This window comes from Dendrobates tinctorius, unplaced genomic scaffold (assembly GCF_039654945.1).
Source record: "Dendrobates tinctorius isolate UK_male_01 unplaced genomic scaffold, ASM3965494v1 ptg000232l, whole genome shotgun sequence".
Lineage (NCBI taxonomy): Eukaryota > Metazoa > Chordata > Amphibia > Anura > Dendrobatidae > Dendrobates > Dendrobates tinctorius.
The window spans coordinates 15,523,286-15,549,255 of record NW_027361899.1 but is presented as its reverse complement, the minus strand read 5'-3'; the positions used below and the strand labels follow the sequence as shown (position 1 = coordinate 15,549,255).

Sequence of the window (25,970 nt, the reverse complement as noted above, 5' to 3'; positions counted from 1 at the left end):
AGAAAAAGGGGTTACAGTGTAAATCCACAGTAGTCTAACACAATGCTCCCTTCATTACTGGTCTAGGTATGAAGGGTTAGTGAATTATTCCCTGGTGGTCTAGGGTAATGACATTTGAGTCTGGGAAAGCAGAAGGTGACCGTGTTATTCCCTGGTGGTCTAGGGTAACATTCCCTCTACTTAGGTTTGTGTAGCAGAGGGGCTATTGTGTTATTCCCTAACGGTATAGAATAATGCCACCTTTGGGGGTGCAGTTTAGAACAGGGGCTCGTACACTGTGTCCTGTGCGCCAATAAGAGGTTAAATGTGAAGATCTGGTAAATAAGGAGCAGCCGCTAATTCTCCTTATTACAGGATAGGAGGGGAGCAGAGCACCTCCTAAATTATATACGTGGTCACAGTGCTCCTTGCAATAGCGCCCTACTCTGGACCAAGGCGGGACTGCCACATGGTTGTGTTTGAGCCAAGTAACAGGGTCACACGTAGGACACCAACTTAATTCTAGGGGTCCACCCTGTACCTCTTCTGCTACAAGTAAAATTCATTCATAATCACAGACTGCACAAACCTAAAAGTGCAATACAAAGCCAAGAATTAGCCAGCGCGACGTGAGCGTACACGGTGACCTGGACTGGAGCACCGCGACCCTGCGAAAGGGTGAAGAAAACACATCTGAAGAGGGAGAACGAGGACATCGCTTCATCTAAAACCCTACAGGCGCATTCAACAAAATGCTTCAAAGAACTGAACGGCACTACATCCGGTCGGGATCAATTTTGGCTCATATTCACATTTATTGTTATAAAAGCCACAATGCGCCGCTCGACAATGCTCCGCCCGGCCGCCGCTCGACAATGCTCCGCCGCTCGACAATGCTCCGCCGCTCGACAATGCTCCGCCCGATCCGCCTCTCGACAATGCTCCGCCCGATCCGCCTCTCGACAATGCTCCGCCCGGCCGCCGCTCGACAATGCTCCGCCGCTCGACAATGCTCCGCCGCTCGACAATGCTCCGCCCGGTCCGCCGCTCGACAATGCTCCGCCCGATCCGCCTCTCGACAATGCTCCGCCCGGCCGCCGCTCGACAATGCTCCGCCCGGTCAGCCTCTCGACAATGCTCCGCCCGATCCGCCTCTCGACAATGCTCCGCCCGATCCGCCTCTCGACAATGCTCCGCCCGATCCGCCTCTCGACAATGCTCCGCCCGATCCGCCTCTCGACAATGCTCCGCCCGATCCGCCTCTCGACAATGCTCCGCCCGATCCGCCGCTCGACAATGCTCCGCCCGATCCGCCGCTCGACAATGCTCCGCCCGATCCGCCGCTCGACAATGCTCCGCCCGATCCGCCGCTCGACAATGCTCCGCCCGATCCGCCTCTCGACAATGCTCCGCCCGATCCGCCTCTCAACAATGCTCCGCCCGATCCGCCTCTCGACAATGCTCCGCCCGATCCGCCGCTCGACAATGCTCCGCCCGATCCGCCTCTCGACAATGCTCCGCCCGATCCGCCGCTCGACAATGCTTCGCCCGGTCCTCCGCTCGACAATGCTCCGCCCGGTCCGCCGCTCGACAATGCTCCGCCCGATCCGCCTCTCGACAATGCTTCGCCCGGTCCGCCTCTCGACAATGCTCCGCCCGATCCGCCGCTCGACAATGCTCCGCCCGGCCGCCTCTCGACAATGCTCCGCCCGATCCGCCTCTCGACAATGCTCCGCCCGATCCGCCTCTCGACAATGCTCCGCCCGATCCGCCGCTCGACAATGCTCCGCCCGGCCGCCGCTCGACAATGCTCCGCCGCTCGACAATGCTCCGCCGCTCGACAATGCTCCGCCCGATCCGCCTCTCGACAATGCTCCGCCCGATCCGCCTCTCGACAATGCTCCGCCCGGCCGCCGCTCGACAATGCTCCGCCGCTCGACAATGCTCCGCCGCTCGACAATGCTCCGCCCGGTCCGCCGCTCGACAATGCTCCGCCCGATCCGCCTCTCGACAATGCTCCGCCCGGCCGCCGCTCGACAATGCTCCGCCCGGTCCGCCTCTCGACAATGCTCCGCCCGATCCGCCTCTCGACAATGCTCCGCCCGATCCGCCTCTCGACAATGCTCCGCCCGATCCGCCTCTCGACAATGCTCCGCCCGATCCGCCTCTCGACAATGCTCCGCCCGATCCGCCTCTCGACAATGCTCCGCCCGATCCGCCGCTCGACAATGCTCCGCCCGATCCGCCGCTCGACAATGCTCCGCCCGATCCGCCGCTCGACAATGCTCCGCCCGATCCGCCGCTCGACAATGCTCCGCCCGATCCGCCTCTCGACAATGCTCCGCCCGATCCGCCTCTCGACAATGCTCCGCCCGATCCGCCTCTCAACAATGCTCCGCCCGATCCGCCGCTCGACAATGCTCCGCCCGATCCGCCGCTCGACAATGCTCCGCCCGATCCGCCTCTCGACAATGCTCCGCCCGATCCGCCTCTCGACAATGCTTCACCCGGTCCTCCGCTCGACAATGCTCCGCCCGGTCCGCCGCTCGACAATGCTCCGCCCGATCCGCCTCTCGACAATGCTTCGCCCGGTCCGCCGCTCGACAATGCTCCGCCCGATCCGCCTCACGACAATGCTCCGCCCGATCCGCCTCTCGACAATGCTTCGCCCGGTCCGCCGCTCGACAATGCTCCGCCCGGTCCGCCTCACGACAATGCTCCGCCCGATCCGCCTCTCGACAATGCTCCGCCCGGTCCGCCGCTCGACAATTCTCCGCCCGGTCCGCCGCTCGACAATGCTCCGCCCGGTCCGCCGCTCGACAATGCTCCGCCCGATCCGCCTCTCGACAATGCTCCGCCCGGTCCGCCGCTCGACAATGCTCTGCCCACAGCCGGACAATGCTCTGCCCGGTCCGCTGATCAACAATGCTTCGCCCAATCCACCGATCAACAATGCTCCGCCCGATCCGCCTATCGACAATTACCAATGGACCTTTTGACTCATCACACAAAGTCGCACTGTCACTCTTTGACAGTGAGGGTGATCAATGAGTGGAACAGGCAGCCACGAGAGGTGGTGAGTTCCCCTTCAATGGAAGTCTTCACACAGAGGCTGGACAGACATCTGTCTGAGATGGTTTAGTGAATCCTGCATTGAGCAGGGAGTTGGACCAGATGACCCAGGAGGTCCCTTCCAACTCTAGCATTCTACGATTCTATGATATTGTGCAAGAATCGGACCTCCTCAATAAATGTATGTGCCACAAACTCCACGTGTCAATAATCAATAGTTACCTTTATTTATATTACTATATTAATATAGTAATGTGCCTGTATTACCCTTCATCTGTGATTGCTGGTCAGGCAGGTGTGGAGGTTAAACCTGAGATGTCTATCTCCGGACCTGGTCAACCTTTATCTACATTTGCTTTTCTGGCTCCATGGGAGTGATTCAGAAATGCTTCAAGTACAGTTTGAATTTAATATGATCTTGCTTTTAATACATTTAGGAGGCCGCAATGGCACAGCGAATATAAAAAACGTAGAGTAGGACTGCCCCATATGAGATTGCCTTGGCGTAGCGGGGTGGCTCAAAGAATTGATCAATTGTTTGCTAAATGTCTCATTTTGAAATACAGTTAGAAATTAATATGTGCATATTCACTTTATGTATTGTGTGCTGACTACAAGCAGCGCTGGCTTCTCTTCTTTTTTATTTACTATAATACTGCTCCTATGTACAGGAATATAACTACTATAATACTGCTCCTATGTACAGGAATATAACTACTATAATACTGCCCCCTATGTACAAGAATATAACTACTATAATACTGCCCCTATGTACAAGAATATAACTACTATAATACTGCTACTATGTACAAGAATATAACTACTATAATACTGCCCCATGTACAAGAATATAACTACTATAATACTGCCTCCTATGTACAAGAATAAAGAATATAACTACTATAATACTGTCCCTATATACAAGAATATAACTACTATAATACTGTCCCTATGTACAAGAATATAACTACTATAATACTGTCCCTATGTACAAGAATATAACTACTATAATACTGCCCCCTATGTACAAGAATATAACTACTATAATACTGCCCCTATGTACAAGAATATAACTACTATAATACTGCCTCCTATGTACAAGAATATAACTACTATAATACTGCCCCTATGTACAAGAATATAACTACTATAATACTGTCCCTATATACAAGAATATAACTACTATAATACTGCCCCTATGTACAAAAATATAACTACTATAATACTGCCCCTATATACAAGAATATAACTACTATAATACTGCCCCTATGTACAAGAATATAATTACTATAACACTGTCCCCTATGTACAAGAATATAACTACTATAATACTGCTCCTATGTACAAGAATATAACTATTATAATACTGCCCCTATGTACAAGAATATAATTACTATAATACTGCCCCTATATACAAGAATATAACTACTATAATACTGTCCCTATATACAAGAATATAACTACTATAATACTGTCCCCTTTGTACAAGAATATAACTACTATAATACTGTCTCTATATACAAGAATATAACTACTAGAATACTGCCCCCTATGTAGAAGAATATAACTACTAGAATACTGCCCCTATGTACAAGAATATAACTACTATAATACTGTCCCCTATGTACAAGAATATAACTACTATAATACTGTCCCTATGTACAATATAACTACTATAATACTGCCCCCTATGTACAAGAATATAACTACTATAATACTGTCCCTATATACAAGAATATAACTACTATAATACTGCCCCTATGTACAAGAATATAACTACTATAATACTGCTCCTATGTACAAGAATATAACTACTATAATACTGCCCCTATGTACAAGAATATAACTACTATAATACTGTCCCCTATGTACAAGAATATAACTACTATAATACTGTCCCTATGTACAAGAATATAACTACTATAATACTGCCCCCTATGTACAAGAATATAACTACTATAATACTGTCCCAATATACAAGAATATAACAACTATAATACTGCCCCCATGTACAAGAATATAACTACTATAGTACTGCTCCTATGTACAAGAATATAACTACTATAATACTGCCCCTATGCACAAGAATATAACTACTATAATGCTGCCCCTATGTACAAGAATATAACTACTATAATATTGTCCCTATATACAAGAATATAACTACTATAATACTGCCCCTACGTACAAGAATATAACTACTATAATACTGCTCCTATGTACAAGAATATAACTACTATAATACTGTCCCTATATACAAGAAAATAACTACTATAATACTGCCCCTATGTACAAGAATATAACTACTATAATACTGTCCCTATATACAAGAATATAACTACTATAATACTGCCCCATGTACAAGAATATAACTACTATAATACTGCTCCTATGTACAAGAATATAACTACTATAATACTGCCCCTATGTACAAGAATATAACTACTATAATACTGCCTCATATGTACAAGAATATAACTACTATAATACTGTCCCTATATACAAGAATATAACTACTATAATACTGCCCCTATATACAAGAATATATCTACTATAATACTGCCTCCTATGTACAAGAATATATCTACTATAATACTGTCCCTATATACAAGAATATAACTACTATAATACTGCTCCTATGTACAAGAATATAACTACAATAATACTGCTCCTATGTACAAGAATATAACTACTATAATGCTGCTCCTATGTACAGGAATATAACTACTATAATACTGCTCCTATGTACAAGAATATAACTACTATAATACTGCTCCTATGTACAAGAATATAACTACTATAATACTGCTCCTATGTACAAGAATATAACTACTATAATACTGCTCCTATGTACAAGAATATAACTACTATAATACTGCTCCTATGTACAAGAATATAACTACTATAATACTGCCTCTTATGTACAAGAATATAACTACTATAATACTGTCCCTATATACAAGAATATAACTACTATAATTCTGCTCCTATGTACAAGAATATAACTACTATAATACTGCCCCTATGTACAAGAATATAACTACTATAATACTGCTCCTATGTACAAGAATATAACTACTATAATACTGCTCCTATGTACAAGAATATAACTACTATAATACTGCTCCTATGTGCAAGAATATAACTACTATAATACTGCCTCTTATGTACAAGAATATAACTACTATAATACTGTCCCTATATACAAGAATATAACTACTATAATACTGCCTCTTATGTACAAGAATATAACTACGATAATACTGTCCCTATATAGAAGAATATAACTACTATAATACTGCTCCTATGTACAAGAATATAACTACTATAATACTGCCCCTATGTACAAGAATATAACTACTATAATACTGCTCCTATGTACAAGAATATAACTACTATAATACTGCTCCTATGTACAAGAATATAACTACTATAATACTGCTCCTATATACAAGAATATAACTACTATAATACTGCCCCTATGTACAAGAATATACTAATATTATACTGCCTCCTATGTACAAGAATATAACTACTATAATACTGTCCCTATATACAAGAATATAACTACTATAATACTGCCCCCTATGTACAAGAATATAACTACTATAATACTGTCCCTATATACAAGAATATAACTACTATAATACTGCCCCCATGTACAAGAATATAACTACTATAGTACTGCTCCTATGTACAAGAATATAACTACTATAATACTGCCCCTATGCACAAGAATATAACTACTATAATACTGCCCCTATGTACAAGAATATAACTACTATAATATTGTCCCTATATACAAGAATATAACTACTATAATACTGCTCCTACGTACAAGAATATAACTACTATAATACTGCTCCTATGTACAAGAATATAACTACTATAATACTGTCCCTATATACAAGAATATAACTACTATAATACTGCCCCTATGTACAAGAATATAACTACTATAATACTGTCCCTATATACAAGAATATAACTACTATAATACTGCCCCTATGTACAAGAATATAACTACTATAATACTGCTCCTATGTACAAGAATATAACTACTATAATACTGCCTCCTATGTACAAGAATATAACTACTATAATACTGTCCCTATATACAAGAATATAACTACTATAATACTGCTCCTATGTACAAGAATATAACTACAATAATACTGCTCCTATGTACAAGAATATAACTACTATAATACTGCCCCTATGTACAAGAATATAACTACTATAATACTGCTCCTATGTACAAGAATATAACTACTATAATACTGCTCCTATGTACAAGAATATAACTACTATAATACTGCTCCTATGTACAAGAATATAACTACTATAATACTGCCTCTTATGTACAAGAATATAACTACTATAATAGTGTCCCTATATACAAGAATATAACTACTATAATACTGCTCCTATGTACAAGAATATAACTACTATAATACTGCCCCTATGTACAAGAATATAACTACTATAATACTGCTCCTATGTACAAGAATATAACTACTTTAATACTGCTCCTATGTACAAGAATATAACTACTATAATACTGCTCCTATGTACAAGAATATAACTACTATAATACTGTCCCTATATACAAGAATATAACTACTATAATACTGCCTCTTATGTACAAGAATATAACTACTATAATACTGTCCCTATATACAAGAATATAACTACTATAATACTGCTCCTATGTACAAGAATATAACTACTATAATACTGCCCCTATGTACAAGAATATAACTACTACAATACTGCTCCTATGTACAAGAATATAACTACTATAATACTGCTCCTATGTACAAGAATATAACTACTATAATACTGCTCCTATGTACAAGAATATAACTACTATAATACTGCCCCTATGTACAAGAATATAACTAATATTATACTGCCTCCTATGTACAAGAATATAACTAATATTATACTGCCTCCTATGTACAAGAATATAACTACTATAATACTGTCCCTATATACAAGAATATAACTTCTATAATACTGCTCCTATGTACAAGAATATAACTACTATAATACTGTCCCTATATACAAGAATATAACTTCTATAATACTGCCCCTATGTACAAGAATATAACTAATATTATACTGCCTCCTATGTACAAGAATATAACTACTATAATACTGTCCCTATATACAAGAATATAACTACTATAATACTGCCCCTATGTACAAGAATATAACTACTATAATACTGTCCCTATATACAAGAATATAACTTCTATAATACTGCTCCTATGTACAAGAATATAACTACTATAATACTACCCTTATGTACAAGAATATAACTACTATAATACTGTCCCTATATACAAGAATATAACTTCTATAATACTGCCCCTATGTACAAGAATATAACTAATATTATACTGCCTCCTATGTACAAGAATATAACTACTATAATACTGTCCCTATATACAAGAATATAACTTCTATAATACTGCCCCTATGTACAAGAATATAACTAATATTATACTGCCTCCTATGTACAAGAATATAACTACTATAATACTGTCCCTATGTACAAGAATATAACTACTATAATACTACCCCTATGTACAAGAATATAGCTACTATAATACTGCCCCTATGTACAAGAATATAACTACTATAATACTGCTCCTATATACAAGAATATAACTACTATAATACTGCCCCTATGTACAAGAATATAACTACTATAATACTGCCCCCTATGTACAAGAATATAACTACTATAATACTGCTCCTATGTACAAGAATATAACTACTATAATACTGCCCCTATGTACTATATGTAGGGTGAATCTGTGGTCAGCTCTCGGAGATTGCACAGCAGGACTTTTATTTGCAATGATTAAACCTACAGTCTATTTCCAGCTCTGACTTGCGCCAAACATTATTAATAACTTGTCATCTCTACTAAGTGCAGACATTTACAGGATGACGACTTTCGGATGTTTCTTCTGCTCCTGCCAAGCTCATTCTTTGCACCTCGGTCACAGTTAATCTGTTTTGCCTCTGACTCCGGACAATCTATGTTTCTCCTTAGTTCGCTCCTCAGCAGACTCCTCCTTATTTTGGGACAATATGTACAGCATAGTAATGGAGTGACCAGTGAGAGGTCTGATGGTCGATGGGTATGTATGAAATCTGGAAGTCTTGCTGGCGTCTGGGCAGTCTTCTTCAGTCTTCTCACACAAACATTTCATCCTCTCCAGTTTGTGTTGGAACGACATGAGAGTCTGAAGAAGATATGAATTTGGTTGAAGGATCCTTAGAAACACTCGCCTCCTTTGAAGTGGATGATATAGACACGAGACGAGTAGTTTCCAACCCGAGACTGCGCTGAGCCGTTTCACTTGGATTGACCCCATAAAACATGAATAGCAGCATCTGCGCTCCTTGATGTATAAATAGCCCAAAATAATAAGAGTGGAAAAGAATTTTAAATAAAAATAGAGAGGAAGACTCGGGTCATCGACCGATCTGCCATAGCTCCATAAAAGGTGGGTGGTCTTAATTAAGCCAACCCCAGAGGTCTGTTTCCGCTAAGCAGGGGAGGGTCATGTCATGTTCTCCTTTTCTAATGGCTCCAATGTTATAAAGTGGGGTAATGTACGGTGTCCACCAAGGACAACATCTGCAAGGAGTTTGTATGTTCTCCCCGTGTTTGCGTGGGTTTCCTCCGGGTACTCCGGTTTCCTCCCACACTCCAAAGACATACTGATAGGGAATTTAGATTGTGAGCCCCATTAAGGACAGTGATGATAATGTGTGCAAAACTGTAAAGCGCTGCAGAATATGTTAGCGCTATATAAAAATAAAGATTATTATTATTATTATTATTATTACTACAATGTGCTGCTATTTGGAACAGTTCAAATCAACATTCCAGAACCTAAGGTCTCCAGAAGAACATTGTCCCACCAAACATGTCCCACCAAACATGTCTTCTTCTCAAAAAACATCCTGAGGTCACCTATTCTCCATTAAGAGAACCACGTGATACCGCAAAATATACTCCAAAATACCACTGTATACCAAAAACACCCCCCCAAGACCCGCCATATACCGGGAACACCCCACAAGACCTGCCGTATACAGGGAACACCCCACAAGACCCGCCGTATACCGGGAACACCCTACAAGACCCGCCATATACCGGGAACACCCCACAAGATCTGCCGTATACAGGGAACACCCCACAAGACCTGCCGTATACAGGGAACACCCCACAAGACCCGCCGTATACAGGGAACACCCCACAAGACCCGCCTCCACCGACATGTCTTCTTCTCAAAAAACATCCTGAGGTCACCTCTTCTCCATTAAGAGAACCACGTGATACTGCAAAATATACTCCAAAATACCACTGTATACCAATAACACCCCCCCAAGACCCGCCATATACCGGGGACACCCCACAAGACCCGCCATATACCAGGAACACCCCACAGTTCAAATCAACATTCCAGAACCTGAGGTCTCCAGAAGAACATTGTCCCACCAAACCGCCTCCACCGACATGTCTTCTTCTCAAAAAACATCCTGAGGTCACCTCTTCTCCATTAAGAGAACCACGTGATACAGCAAAATATACTCCAAAATACCACTGTATACCAAAAACACCCCCCCAAGACCCGCCATATACCAGGAACACCCCACAAGACCTGCCGTATACAGGGAACACCCCACAAGACCCGCCGTATACAGGGAACACCCCACAAGACCCGCCGTATAAAGGAAACACCCCACAAGACCCGCCATATACTGGGGACAACCCACAAGACCCGCCATATACCAGGAACAGCCCACAAGACCTGCCGTATCCAGGGAACACCCCATAAGACCTGCAATATACAGGGAACACCCCACAAGACCCACCATATACAAGGAACACCCCCACAAGACCCGCCGTAAACCAGGAACACCCCATAAGACCTAAGACCTGCCGTATACAGGGAACACCCCACAAGACCCGCTGTAAACCAGGAACACCCAACAAGACCCGCCGTATACAGTCAACACCCCACAAGACACGCCATATACAGGGAACACCCCACAAGACCAGCCGTATACAGGGAACACCCCACAAGACCAGCCGTATACAGGAAACACCCCACAAGACCTGCCATATACCGGGGACACCCCACAAGACCCGCCGTATAAAGGAAACACCCCACAAGACCCGCCGTATAAAGGAAACACCCCACAAGACCCGCCGTATAAAGGAAACACCCCACAAGACCCGCCGTATAAAGGAAACACCCCACAAGACCCGCCTCCACCGACATGTCTTCTTCTCAAAAAACATCCTGAGGTCACCTCTTCTCCATTAAGAGAACCACGTGATACCGCAAAATATACTCCAAAATACCACTGTATACCAAAAACACCCCCCCAAGACCCGCCATATACCGGGAACACCCCACAAGACCTGCCGTATACAGGAAACACCCCACAAGACCAGCCGTATACAGGGAACACCCCACAAGACCCGCCGTATAAAGGAAACACCCCACAAGACACGCCATATACAGGGAATACCCCACAAGACCTGCCGTATACAGGGAACACCCCACAAGACCAGCCGTATACAGGAAACACCCCACAAGACCCGCCATATACCGGGGACACCCCACAAGACCCGCCGTATAAAGGAAACACCCCACAAGACCCGCCGTATAAAGGAAACACCCCACAAGACCCGCCGTATAAAGGAAACACCCCACAAGACCCGCCTCCACCGACATGTCTTCTTCTCAAAAAACATCCTGAGGTCACCTCTTCTCCATTAAGAGAACCACGTGATACCGCAAAATATACTCCAAAATACCACTGTATACCAAACACACCCCCCCAAGACCCGCCATATACCCGGAACACCCCACAAGACCTGCCGTATACAGGAAACACCCCACAAGACCAGCCGTATACAGGGAACACCCCACAAGACCCGCCGTATACAGGGAACACCCCACAAGACCCGCCGTATACCGGGAACACCCCACAAGACCCGCCATATACCGGGAACACCCAACAAGACCCGCCATATACCGTGAACACCCCACAAGACCCGCCGTATACAGGGAACACCCCACAAGACCCGCCGTATAAAGGAAACACCCCACAAGACCGGCCATATACCGGGGACAACCCACAAGACCCGCCATATACCAGCGACACCCCACAAGACCCGCCATATACAAGGAACACCCCCACAAGACCCGCCGTAAACCAGGAACACCCCATAAGACCTGCCGTATACAGGGAACACCCCACAAGACCCGCTGTAAACCAGGAACACCCAACAAGACCCGCCGTATACAGTGAACACCCCACAAGACACGCCATATACAGGGAATACCCCACAAGACCTGCCGTATACAGGGAACACCCCACAAGACCAGCCGTATACAGGAAACACCCCACAAGACCTGCCATATACCGGGGACACCCCACAAGACCCGCCGTATAAAAGGAAACACCCCACAAGACCCGCCATATACCGGGGACACCCCACAAGACCCGCCATATACCAGGAACACCCCACAAGACCTGCCGTATAAAGAAAACACCCCACAAGACCCGCCATATACCAGGAACACCCCACAAGACCCACCATATACCAGGAACACCCCACAAGACCCGCCATATACCAGGAACACCCCACAAGACCCACCATATACAAGGAACACCCCCACAAGATCCGCCGTAAACCAGGAACACCCCATAAGACCTGCCGTATACCAGGAACACCCCACAAGACCCACCATATACCAGGAACACCCCACAAGACCCGCAATATACCAGGAACACCCCACAAGACCCACCATATACAAGGAACACCCCCACAAGATCCGCCGTAAACCAGGAACACCCCATAAGACCTGCCGTATACAGGGAACACCCCACAAGACCCGCTGTAAACCAGGAACACCCCACAAGACCCGCCGTATACAGGGAACACCCCACATGACCCGCTGTAAACCAGGAACACCCCACAAGACCCGCCGTATACAGTGAACACCCCACAAGACACGCCATATACAGGGAATACCCCACAAGACCCGCCGTATAAAGGAAACACCCCACAAGACCCGCCATATACCGGGGACACCCCACAAGACCTGCCGTATAAAGAAAACACCCCACAAGACCCGCCATATACCAGGAACACCCCACAAGACCCACCATATACCAGGAACACCCCACAAGACCCGCCATATACCAGGAACACCCCACAAGACCCACCATATACAAGGAACACCCCCACAAGATCCGCCGTAAACCAGGAACACCCCATAAGACCTGCCGTATACAGGGAACACCCCACAAGACCCGCTGTAAACCAGGAACACCCCACAAGACCCGCCGTATACAGGGAACACCCCACAAGACCCGCTGTAAACCAGGAACACCCCACAAGACCCGCCGTATACAGTGAACACCCCACAAGACACGCCATATACAGGGAATACCCCACAAGACCCGCCGTATAAAGGAAACACCCCACAAGACCCGCCGTATACAGTGAACACCCCACAAGACCTGTTGTATACCGGGAACACCCCACAAGACCCGCCGTATAAAGGAAACACCCCACAAGACCCGCCGTATACAGGGAACACCCCACAAGACCTGCTGTATACCGGGAACACCCCACAAGACCCGCAGTATACAGGGAACACCCCACAAGACCCGCAGTATACAGGAAACACCCCACAAGACCCGCCGTATACAGGGAACACCCCACAAGACCTGCTGTATACCGGGAACACCCCACAAGACCCGCAGTATACAGGGAACACCCCACAAGACCTGCTGTATACAGGGAACACCCCACAAGACCCGCCGTTTTGGAGATGCTCAGTTATATTTGCCCATTTTTTCTGCATCTAATACATTGACCTTTAGAAATGACTGTTTGCCTCCTGCCCGATATTTCCCACCCCCGGTAGGGACCATCGTCACCAGATAATGTATGTTACCACCTTATAAACTCTCCACCCATACGTGGATTTAATGTTATGGCTGATCGGTGTAAGCACTTCAGTCTGGTAACACCGGAGCACACAGGCGGGCGGCCGTTTCTCGGCCCCAGCAGCAGTGGCCTGTGGCTTCTTCTGCCAGAATGGACGGTATTTGATGCGCACAAGCGGCACCTAATGTCATGCAATTAGCTCCGGGGGGAAGCAGTCGGCTACTTTATGCATTAAGGGTAGAAAGCAAAAACCTAGTTGTCAGGGCAGATTTTCCATTCCAAACTAGTACTAGAGAACCAGTGCATGCTCAGCAGCCACCATAACAGCAGAGAGCATACACAGCGGGGCGCGCAGCATCCTCTGCGTCTAGAGACATAGAGCAGATGACTGGTAAAATCCTATTAGGCGCTGGACAGATCTGCAGCGACAGCACAACGCGCCGCGTCATGGGTACGGTAAATATAACGACCCCACAGGGGAGGACGACACGGGGGATAATGCTTCTATTAATACTCCGCTCTCTCCGTTGGCGTCGTTCTGATTGCTAATTCCGGGAGACAGGTAGAAGCTTAATCTGGTGACGCGACCTAAAAGCCTGTGAGATAATCTTTCCATCCCGAGTCCTGGACCAAACGTCCTCTGTCTCCCGTCCTGATAAGTGTCATTACAGATTAGTTGTCACTTACGTGGATGGACTTGGCCCGGCGAGGGGAGAATCCTGGCACGCTTCTCTTAACCTTCGTTAGTGCTCCGAGGTGCCAGGATTCTGGAAAATGCAGCAGAACTGAGTCGGTGAAATGAATGAATCTCAGCCAACCACGGCGAGGAGGCGGCAGATGTGATGTGTACGGCATGCACTCATTTTATATGTGGATAGACAAGATTTTTATGGACCTAAAAGGGTTGTTTTTTTTTTTTTAATAAAGGGCGATGCTAATTTACCCGCAAAAAATGCCATAACTTCTAAAAGAGACTGTTGACTACATTGAAATTTGGGCTGTACATTCCTTGGTTCGTGAGAAACTGATGTTTAAAAGCAGGTGTTGAAAAAGTGCACCGTTCGCTTCCAAGCTTGCTCCATACTACTGAATGTATTCATCAGAAGGTCTGTGGTCATGGCCTGAATTTCTCGCTGCATGTTCTCTTCCTGCCTGTGATTTGTTACTGTACATCAAACCCTTCAAATGGCCCCAAAGGAAAAAAAAAAAAATCTGGTGGACATTTTGGGACGTCCTCCGCCATGCTTATCCAGGAATGTTCCTGTACGTTCACCAATGACAGAATACACAGTTTGGACAGCGGAGTTTGACCTCCAATACTTCTTTACAGACTCAGTTTGGCAACTTTTTAAGGACTCACGATTTATTTTTCAGTCCATACCAAAAATCATCAACTCCAAAAAGGTCGAGCCACAGGCTTCAAAGAATAAGGACGACGGCGGCGATGGGGTCCATCCAAACCCTGCATCCCCACAAAGGGAATGGGGCGACAGAACAGCCCCCCCGTCGGCACTGCACCACTACAGACGGACAGTGGTTAGACAGCGGCGATCAGGGCTAGCTCCGGTAGCTGCCGAGCTGTATAACAGGCTGAACCCACCCTATACACCAGCGCCTGATGTTGGAGGTACTGGTATGATGTCCAATATTGGAAAGGGGCTAAATTTATAAATGTGCAATGTCCACAGGGGCCCGGCCTGTTACAATATACCAAAACTGCTGTCATTAAAGGGGATGGGGATGCAATGGAGGATGATAGCAGTTATAGCTCATGTTATACTTCATCAAAAGATGAAAGGTAATAAACCGTAATCTAGGAATGTCACCCCGGACGTCCCATCACACTCACGGGCGCAGGAAGCTGCGCTATGCTGCGCTGTTTGCAGGGATCTCCCAGCTCTGTCTGTGCCGCCTGGGATCCGGAGGAAGCAGAGAGATCCTCTTGGTTCGCGCGTTTACTAACCTGTCAGATCAGTTCCCTCCGGGAAGATGAGAAGCTGGAGCGGCTCCTTAATGTCACAGAAGTAATCCAGCATGGCCTCAAAGTGACTCTTGTCTTCTTCCCATTTCCTACGAATGAAAATGAATGCGGCGACCTGCATGGCCCAACCTAGACGGGGACAAGAAACATGACAGTCAGCGACCGCCGGCACCAAGCACGAGGGGAGGAAAGCGCTCTGTTATTCACTGTTGTCAGCCAGTAAACGCTCAGCGATATTGACACCGTAGGATCTCACAATCCTCTGCAAACGCATCCACGCGAGAGACTGATGTCAGCTGTAGTACTATCAGCGGCTGAAGACTGCTGGAGGAGTAGGAGCAGTAAATGCAGCGCCATCTTCCTATACACATAGGGAGGGCTCACCTCTCTGGGTTTTCTGCAGGTGTGAACGGAGCCTAACAAAACGCTTGCACGGCTATGGCTCATGACATTGTGTCAGCGGGCGGGGGCTAATTAGCAGAAGCGCGCAGTCTGTAGCTGGAAACAACAATGTTCTCAGTCACTGACAGCAGAGATCTCGACAATAAAAATACGCATAAAGATTAGAAAGGCGGCTCCGTCAGAAGGGGGTCTGCGTAGGAAACTCCTAACAGTTGGGCAAGGGGTCTGCGTAGGAAACTCCTAACAGTTGGGCAAATCTGCCTAAAAACACTACATACGCCACTCTGCTTAAAGAGGACTGTCAGCACAGGATGACTGGTCAAACTAAGCACAGGTGCTCGGTGCACCCAAATATGTAAGTGTGCCCTCCCACCTACTTGGTTTCCATTTCTCTATATGAAGGCACAGATGTCAAACAAGATGGGGCGGAGGTAGCGGGAAAACAAGGAGGTGGGAAGGTGCAATGAACTGCTGGGTCACTCCAAGTGTTCACCGAGCATGTGTGCTTGGTTTGCAGAGTCACAGCCTGACAGTCACTTTCAATAACAAACTCTAAATGTGTGCAAATTAAGTCTCAAGTGTCGAGAGACCGGATCCAAATCAGGAAACACAACAAGCTGTTGGCACGGGACACTACTTAACCTCTGCCTCCGCCAGTCTTTTGGCTTGTTTCACACTTCCGTTTTTGACCATCAGTCAAAATCCGCCGTTTTTGCAAAAAAAGGATCCGCCATTTTTTTTGGCAGATCCGTTTTTTTCCCGATTGACTTGCATTAACGGCGGATCTTGACGGATGGCCATCCGTTGGATCCGTTTTTTTGCGGATCCGTCAATTTTTTTGCGTCCGCCGAGATGCCTGGACGGACCATGTAACTTTTTTTTTACTACAGGATCCGCATTTTCATACAGCGCATGCCCGGAGGAAGGACGTCAGGTGGAAATTTAACCCTGAAATAATTTCTGGCGGACAGAGAAAAAAAGTCAGTCTCTCTCTCCCCCCTTCCCGGGCTACGTTTCCTTTAAAATTCTTCATTCTGCGGATCCGTCCAAAAAACGGATCCGGTGGCATCCGTTCACATCAGTTACGAACAGATCCGCTTTCCGCCTTTTTGGCGGATTTTAACTGAAACAAAAAACTGAAGTGTGAAACAAGTTATGTTGGCCGCAGTGAACCCCTGTGCATGCATTGGGCGGTCCAGAGAAGCACATGTGCAGTGAGCTCCCAGCTGAGGGTGTTGGCCGCAGTGAACCCCTGTGCATGCATTGGGCGGTCCAGAGAAGCACATGTGCAGTGAGCTCCCAGCTGAGGGTGTTGGCCGCAGTGAACCCCTGTGCATGCACTGGTCAGTAACAGAGAAGCAGATGTGCAGTGAGCTCCCAGCTGAAGGTGTTGGCCGCAGTGAACCCCTGTGCATGCATTGGCCGGTAACAGAGAAGCACATGTGCAGTGAGCTCCCAGCTGAGGGTGTTGGCCGCAGTGAACCCCTGTGCATGCACTGGTCAGTAACAGAGAAGCAGATGTGCAGTGAGCTCCCAGCTGAAGGTGTTGGCCGTAGTGAACCCCTGTGCATGCATTGGCCAGTAACAGAGAAGCAGATGTGCAGTGAGCTCCCAGCTGAGGGTGTTGGCCGCAGTGAACCCCTGTGCATGCATTGGCCGGTAACAGAGAAGCACATGTGCAGTGAGCTCCCAGCTGAGAGTGTTGGCCGCAGTGAACCCCTGTGCATGCACTGGTCAGTAACAGAGAAGCGGATGTGCAGTGAGCTCCCAGCTGAGGGTTTTGGCCGCAGTGAACCCCTGTGCATGCATTGGTCGGTAACAGAGAAGCACATGTGCAGTGAGCTCCCAGCTGAAGGTGTTGGCCGTAGTGAACCCCTGTGCATGCATTGGCCAGTAACAGAGAAGCAGATGTGCAGTGAGCTCCCAGCTGAGGGTGTTGGCCGCAGTGAACCCCTGTGCATGCATTGGTCGGTAACAGAGAAGCGGATGTGCAGTGAGCTCCCAGCTGAAGGTGTTGGCCGCAGTGAACCCCTGTGCATACACTGGTCGGTAACAGAGAAGCGCATGTGCAGTGAGCTCCTAGCTGAAGGTGTTGGCCGCAGTGAACCCCTGTGCATGCATTGGTCGGTAACAGAGAAGCGGATGTGCAGTGAGCTCCCAGCTGAAGGTGTTGGCTGCAGTGAACCCCTGTGCATACACTGGTCGGTAACAGAGAAGCGGATGTGCAGTGAGCTCCCAGCTGAAGGTGTTGGCCGCAGTGAACCCCTGTGCATGCATTGGTCGGTAACAGAGAAGCGCATGTGCAGTGAGCTCCCAGCTGAAGGTGTTGGCCGCAGTGAACCCCTGTGCATGCATTGGTCGGTAACAGAGAAGCGCATGTGCAGTGAGCTCCCAGCTGAAGGTGTTGGCCGCAGTGAACCCCTGTGCATGCACTGGTCGGTAACAGAGAAGCGGATGTGCAGTGAGCTCCCAGCTGAAGGTGTTGGCTGCAGTGAACCCCTGTGCATACACTGGTCGGTAACAGAGAAGCGCATGTGCAGTGAGCTCCCAGCTGAGGGTTTTGGCCGCAGTGAACCCCTGTGCATGCATTGGTCGGTAACAGAGAAGCGGATGTGCAGTGAGCTCCCAGCTGAAGGTGTTGGCTGCAGTGAACCCCTGTGCATACACTGGTCGGTAACAGAGAAGCGGATGTGCAGTGAGCTCCCAGCTGAAGGTGTTGGCCGCAGTGAACCCCTGTGCATGCATTGGTCGGTAACAGAGAAGCGCATGTGCAGTGAGCTCCCAGCTGAAGGTGTTGGCCGCAGTGAACCCCTGTGCATGCATTGGTCGGTAACAGAGAAGCGCATGTGCAGTGAGCTCCCAGCTGAAGGTGTTGGCCGCAGTGAACCCCTGTGCATGCACTGGTCGGTAACAGAGAAGCGGATGTGCAGTGAGCTCCCAGCTGAGGGTTTTGGCCGCAGTGAACCCCTGTGCATGCATTGGTCGGTAACAGAGAAGCGGATGTGCAGTGAGCTCCCAGCTGAAGGTGTTGGCTGCAGTGAACCCCTGTGCATGCATTGGTCGGTAACAGAGAAGCGGATGTGCAGTGAGCTCCCAGCTGAAGGTGGTGGCCGCAGTGAACCCCTGAGCATGCACTGGCCGGTCCCAGGGAAGCACATGTGCAGTGAGCTCCCAGCTGTGGGTACTGGCCTCAGTAAACCCCTGTGCATGCACTGGTCGGTAACAGAGAAGCGCATGTGTAGTGAGCTCCCAGCTGAAGGTGTTGGCCGCAGTGAACCCCTGAGCATGCACTGGTCGGTCCCAGGGAAGCACATGTGCAGTGAGCTCCCAGCTGTGGGTACTGGCCTCAGTAAACCCCTGAGCATGCACTGGTCGGTCCCAGGGAAGCACATGTGCAGTGAGCTCCCAGCTGTGGGTACTGGCCTCAGTAAACCCCTGAGCATGCACTGGTCGGTGCCAGAGAAGCGGATGTGCAGTGAGCTCCCAGCTGAAGGTGTTGGCCGCAGTGAACCCCTGTGCATGCAACAGCCGGTCCCAGGGAAGTGCATGCGCAGTTCAGTTAGGTCCCGTCTATTTGCATTGGCCTCGTTGAACCCCTGTGTACATGCATGCGTTGTTGGCATTAAACCCTGGATTCTGGCATCTGTAAGTGCTCAACAGGGAACGAGATTCCTGGGGCTATGTAGGCGCAGAAAGCTGGTACTGGACGTGGGCATCGGCCTAACTAGGCTACAGTTCATTGGGGTCCACGGTCCGGCACTTACTGCACCATGCGCCGGCCCAGGAGCGTACAGAGCATGCAATGGGTTTCAGTGGCGGGCACAATAACGAGATACAGTACTCTCTCGGCAAGGAGGGTTTTCTGACTCCAACCAGAGCTTTTTCCCCGCGTGGTCCTGCCCACAGGGGACTTTCCACCTAGTTTACATAAATATTACATTTTTGGTTCCTTAGCAAGGTAGCGTGCCTCCAAATACATCCCCCTTTAGGATTTATATCTAAAAGACAAATCCCTTCAAAACGGAAAAAAAAATTCACATCGGCGACTCAGGCTTCTTTAGTCCCTACCTTCTTATTTCAGGAAACGCGCACATTAGCCACATTAATAACATGAACAAACTGAGACCCTATGTTTTGTATTGAAGCATCTAATGATCTTGTGTGAACATAGGAGGAGAAGGTGAACTGTGACATCACCTATTGCCAATGGTGGGATCCTGTGTTATGAGCTGTATAGAGGTGTCAGTCACTGTACAGGAGGAGGAGGTGAGCTTTAACATCATCTATTGCGAATGGTGGATCCTGGTTTATCTACTGTATCTAAATGTGTTTTCAGTGATTGTACAGGAAGAGGAGGTGAGCTGTGACATCACCTATTGTGATTGGTGGATCCTGTGTTATCAGCTGTATATAGAGGTGTCTGTCATTGTACAGGAAGAGGAGGAGGTGAGCTGTAACATCACCTATTGTGACTGGTGGATCCTGTGTTATCAGCTGTATATAGAGGTGTCTGTCATTGTACAGGAAGAGGAGGAGGTGAGCTGTAACATCACCTATTGTGACTGGTGGATCCTGTGTTATCAGCTGTATATAGAGGTGTCTGTCATTGTACAGGAAGAGGAGGAGGTGAGCTGTAACATCACCTATTGCGATATGTGGGATCTTGTTTTATAAGCCATGTATAGAGCTGTTATCTGTCATTGTAATCCTGCCTCTCATGATAAGGAAACTGCTGAAAACGATTCCTGAAAAAATAAGAACAAGTCTAAAATAGTCCCAGTGACCAGTTTGTGAACTGCAAAATAACTAATATATTAAAAAAGTTATAAAAAAGTAAAAAATGAAATAAAAAAAATATAAAAATGTAAAAACCTGTTATAAATAGCTCATTTTCTAAATTAAAAAAAATGATATTACAAACTAAAAAAAAGCCCATACGTGATCCCCGAGCTGCGGGGGATGGGGTCCCGCAGGGGTTAGGTCTGGATTAAGCAGCCCATAGGAGCAGGTATGCATGGAGGAGGAATGCACGGAGCGGGGGACACGGAGCGGCCTCTACCTTATATAGTCACTTTCCCGGATTTCTGGGATTTCACGCACTCTTCATTTGACCATTAAAGGTAAAACCAGTTCCAGCTGCAATGTAACAGAACCAGCTGACTGCACGAGCGAAGATTCGGGAGGAAAAGGAGGAAAATCTGCTGGAATCTTGGCATAAGGAAAACAAACAGAAGGACGGGAGGAAAACAAGAAAGCGCGGAGAATGCGGAGAGGGACGGAGGCATCTTAGAGGGACAGAGACGACATGCAACAAGATCTGTGACCTTCTGAAGCCAGAAAAAGAGAAAAAAAAAAAAAACAACCCACCCACCCCTTGATGAATTTCCCCATTCCCTGGTTACAGGGGTCTCTAATCCTTAATTACTACAATAGGCCGATTACAAAGGGACCTTGGGATTTGTAAGTAACCCGAGCTGTTAACTGATCAATATTCCCTGCAGCGCCTTCCGCTGGAGAAATGGAGTATTACACAGTGTCCATTTATATTAGTGAGATGGCTGAGAAAAGAAGGACGGGACCTGGGTCCTCCAGAGTGAGAGACGTCTCTCAACCAAGAACACAGGACTCCCCTCTCCTCCCATGAAAACCACTCCTTTAAGATTAATTGCAAAATCAGACTTCACCTTTTTCTGTCCAGAATTTTCAAAGCCATGGTCTCGTAAAATGGCAGCAAGTGGAACATTGCAAAAATCATTTCTGTTGGATTCTGAATAAACTCTGAACGGTAACATCTAATTTTACTTATGATCAGGAGCCTGACATTTTTTGTGTTGCATGTTTTTACTTTTTTATTTCTTGATTTTCATTAAAGTATCCTTGCAATTCTCACACTGGCCACTGGGGCTACTTTAAATTCCTTTTTTCCTGTCCTTTCAGAAAGAGCTTTCAGCAGGCTCATTATCATCAGAGGCAGGGCTACAAAGACAGGCGATACCCCTATACACAGGCAGTCACGACTGCTCTCCTATCTTCGCAATTACCTTGGCACACGCTCATTAGATGCTTCAATACAAAAAAAAAAAAAAAAAAAAAAAGAGTCTGTTCACTGCTGCTAATGTTCATGTAAATTTCCTGAAATGTGAGAATTGCAACACGTTACATTTATATATTTTTATAGACAAAAAACTAATAGACCGACCGACACACCGACAGGCAGACGACACACCGACAGACAGACCGACACACCGACAGACAGACCGACACACCGACAGACAGACCGACACACCGACAGACAGACCGACACACCGACAGACCGACCGACACACCGACAGACCGACCGACACACCGACAGACCGACCGACACACCGACAGACCGACCGACACACCGACAGACCGACCGACACACCGACAGACCGACCGACACACCGACAGACCGACCGACACACCGACAGACAGACCGACACACCGACAGACAGACCGACACACCGACAGACAGACCGACACACCGACAGACAGACCGACACACCGACAGACAGACCGACACACCGACAGACAGACCGACACACCGACAGACAGACCGACACACCGACAGACAGACCGACACACCGACAGACAGACCGACACACCGACAGACAGACCGACACACCGACAGACAGACCGACACACCGACAGACAGACCGACACACCGACAGACAGACCGACACACCGACAGACCGACCGACACACCGACAGACCGACCGACACACCGACAGACCGACCGACACACCGACAGACAGACCGACACACCGACAGACCGACCGACACACCGACAGACAGACCGACACACCGACAGACAGACCGACACACCGACAGACAGACCGACACACCGACAGACAGACCGACACACCGACAGACAGACCGACACACCGACAGACAGACCGACACACCGACAGACAGACCGACACACCGACAGACAGACCGACACACCGACAGACAGACCGACACACCGACAGACAGACCGACACACCGACAGACAGATCGACACACCGACAGACAGATCGACACACCGACAGACAGATCGACACACCGACAGACAGATCGACACACCGACAGACAGATCGACACACCGACAGACAGATCGACACACCGACAGACAGATCGACACACCGACAGACAGATCGACACACCGACAGACAGATCGACACACCGACAGACAGATCGACACACCGACAGACAGACCGACAGACAGACCAATAGACAGACACCAACAGAAAGATAGACAGACCAATAGACAGACACCAATAGAAAGACAGACACACCAATAGACAGCCGCTTGTTAAAGGGGAATTCCCATCTCAGATCCTATACCAATATTTAGTAGGAATATTATTATCATCATTATTAGAATATACCTCCAATTATAAATTTATTATAGTTCTTCTGATTAGCTATGCTGCTTACCGCATGTGCAGGGCATTGCACTAGATTAAATATTCATGGTTATGGCCACTCACATAGTTAATCAGAAGAACTATACTACATTTTAATTGGAGGTACTTGCTAATATTATTACACCTAATATATATTGGGATTTAATTTTGAAAATGGGAATATCCCTTTAAACACAAAAACCTGATATAAAACAATAGGTCATTTTCTGAAGCCCCATTCCCTTTAAGATAGACAATTTCCTCCAGGCGGCTCGGCTCTTGGCCAGTCTCCCAATATACGAGATCGGAAACAGAGCCGTCCGTCTCGCATCCTGTGTTTTCCACATCTGTCACCCAAGCTCCGAACAGAACAGATCACAAACGCCGCAGGAGTCCGGAGAGGAGCAGACGGGAAGGTCCGGCTCTCTGGGGACATGGAAAGCTCAGATGTAACCTAGACAACAGCGAAGAATCCACCGCGCAAAAGAAACACGGGAACGTGCGCTGCCGGCCTGCACAGCCGGAAGGTGAAAACGGAAAACGTCATATAAAAAAAAAAAAAAAAAAAAAAAAAAAAAAAAAAATCAGGAATTTGTAAAGTAAAGAATATTTTCCTTTGTGCCGCCAGTTTTCAAGACCTGTAGGTATCTTATTCTTTCGCTAATGACGCCTTATTTTTTGGTGTTTTTGTTATGTGCCCCGGGCCGTTGTTCGCATTGGTACCATTTTTGGCTACATACAACGTTGTGATCACTTGTGGAGGAGATGCCGGGACTGAAAACAAAGCAATTCTGGCATTTCAGTTTGTTTGGTTTTTTTACCTGTTTACTATAGAGCTTAATGTATTTTGATAGACCAAAAATGGCGATCTCAGATTTGCATTGTATTTTTTTTTCTTTTTGCAAAAAAGGGTGGGTGATTCAAACTGCATTTTTTTACCTTTTTTTTTCTACTTAAAATTGTTGCCAATTACTAATTGCGCAAATTTATTATTCTTTTTACTTTTTTAAGTTAAAATTGTAGCATGCAGTAATTGCGCAAACAAAACAAATAAATAAATCTCTCTTCATCATCTTTAGTGGTGAAGGATATTCTCTCCCGGATGCACATTTCCCCCTCCTCCTATCCAGCGAGCTCCGCAAAAATAAATGGCGGATCCGTTTTTTTCAAAACCTGGCGGATTTTGACTGATGGTCAAAAACGGAAGTGTGAAAGAGGCCTAAGATGAAAAAGTCATCATAGATGGTGACAGATGGGTGAAGTTTACAAGAAATATATCTGCGCGATGCAGCTGCGCAAAGTGCAGGCCAGTGAGCCGCATGTCCTCTCTAGACAAGAGAACTGCTGGTGAATGGAAACCATCAACAAGTTGGTTAGCTGTATGAGTCACAGATCCAACATCAGCAGCTTGTCAGAGGTTTCCACAGAGCAAGATAAAAGCAAGAGAAAACACCGTAACATATATAATATATACACACACACACCAGGACATCACCTGGTGGAAGGAGCGGCCCCGAAACTCACCAAATCCCGGGACGGCCTTAAGACTGGATTTGAGGCAGATTTTTTCCAGCCGGAGGTAACTGTATCTCAATAAGCAATTCCATAGGAACATCCAATCCAGCCGGGTCCGATGGTTCATGATGATAACGCTGCGCTCCCCCGGAATAAATCCATCTCCTGTTATTACCACTTTGGTGCCAAATAACAACTCCAGCAAAGCCTGAAACAGACGGCGAAACAAGAGATTATTCACAGTCCCAAAGTCATCTACAGACAGGTGACAAAATATACAATAGTGAAAAGAGAGGACGCGACACACGGCTTATTCATTGGATTTGAGCTTCACATCTGGCCCCGGTTGACTCCCTCCTCCCCAGTGGTGTATAACCTCCGTCCTTGGCTGTGCCCCCCACCCGCCAGTGGTGTATAACCTCCGTCCCTGGCTGTGCCCTCCACCCCTCAGTGGTGTATAACCTCCGTCCCTGGCTGCGCCCCAACAACCCCCAGTGGTGTATAACCTCCGTCCCTGGCTGCGCCCCCCACTCAACCCCCAGTGGTGTATAACCTCCATCCCTGGCTGTGCCCCCCACCCCCCAGTGGTGTATAACCTCCGTCCCTGGCT

At 47.0% G+C, this 25,970-nt stretch overlaps 1 protein-coding gene across 1 annotated transcript in view; it reads right to left on the bottom strand.

Annotated features, from left to right (window-relative positions):
- Window positions 1-25,970, bottom strand: part of LCLAT1 (lysocardiolipin acyltransferase 1) — a 116,570-nt gene that overhangs the window by 59,247 nt on the left and 31,353 nt on the right. The window contains exons 3-4 of the mRNA XM_073556359.1: window positions 25,370-25,568; window positions 16,017-16,163 (exon numbers count right to left, since the gene is read on the bottom strand). Coding sequence (XP_073412460.1) covers window positions 16,017-16,163; window positions 25,370-25,568 — 346 coding nt within the window. The remainder of the gene's footprint in view (window positions 1-16,016; window positions 16,164-25,369; window positions 25,569-25,970) is intronic.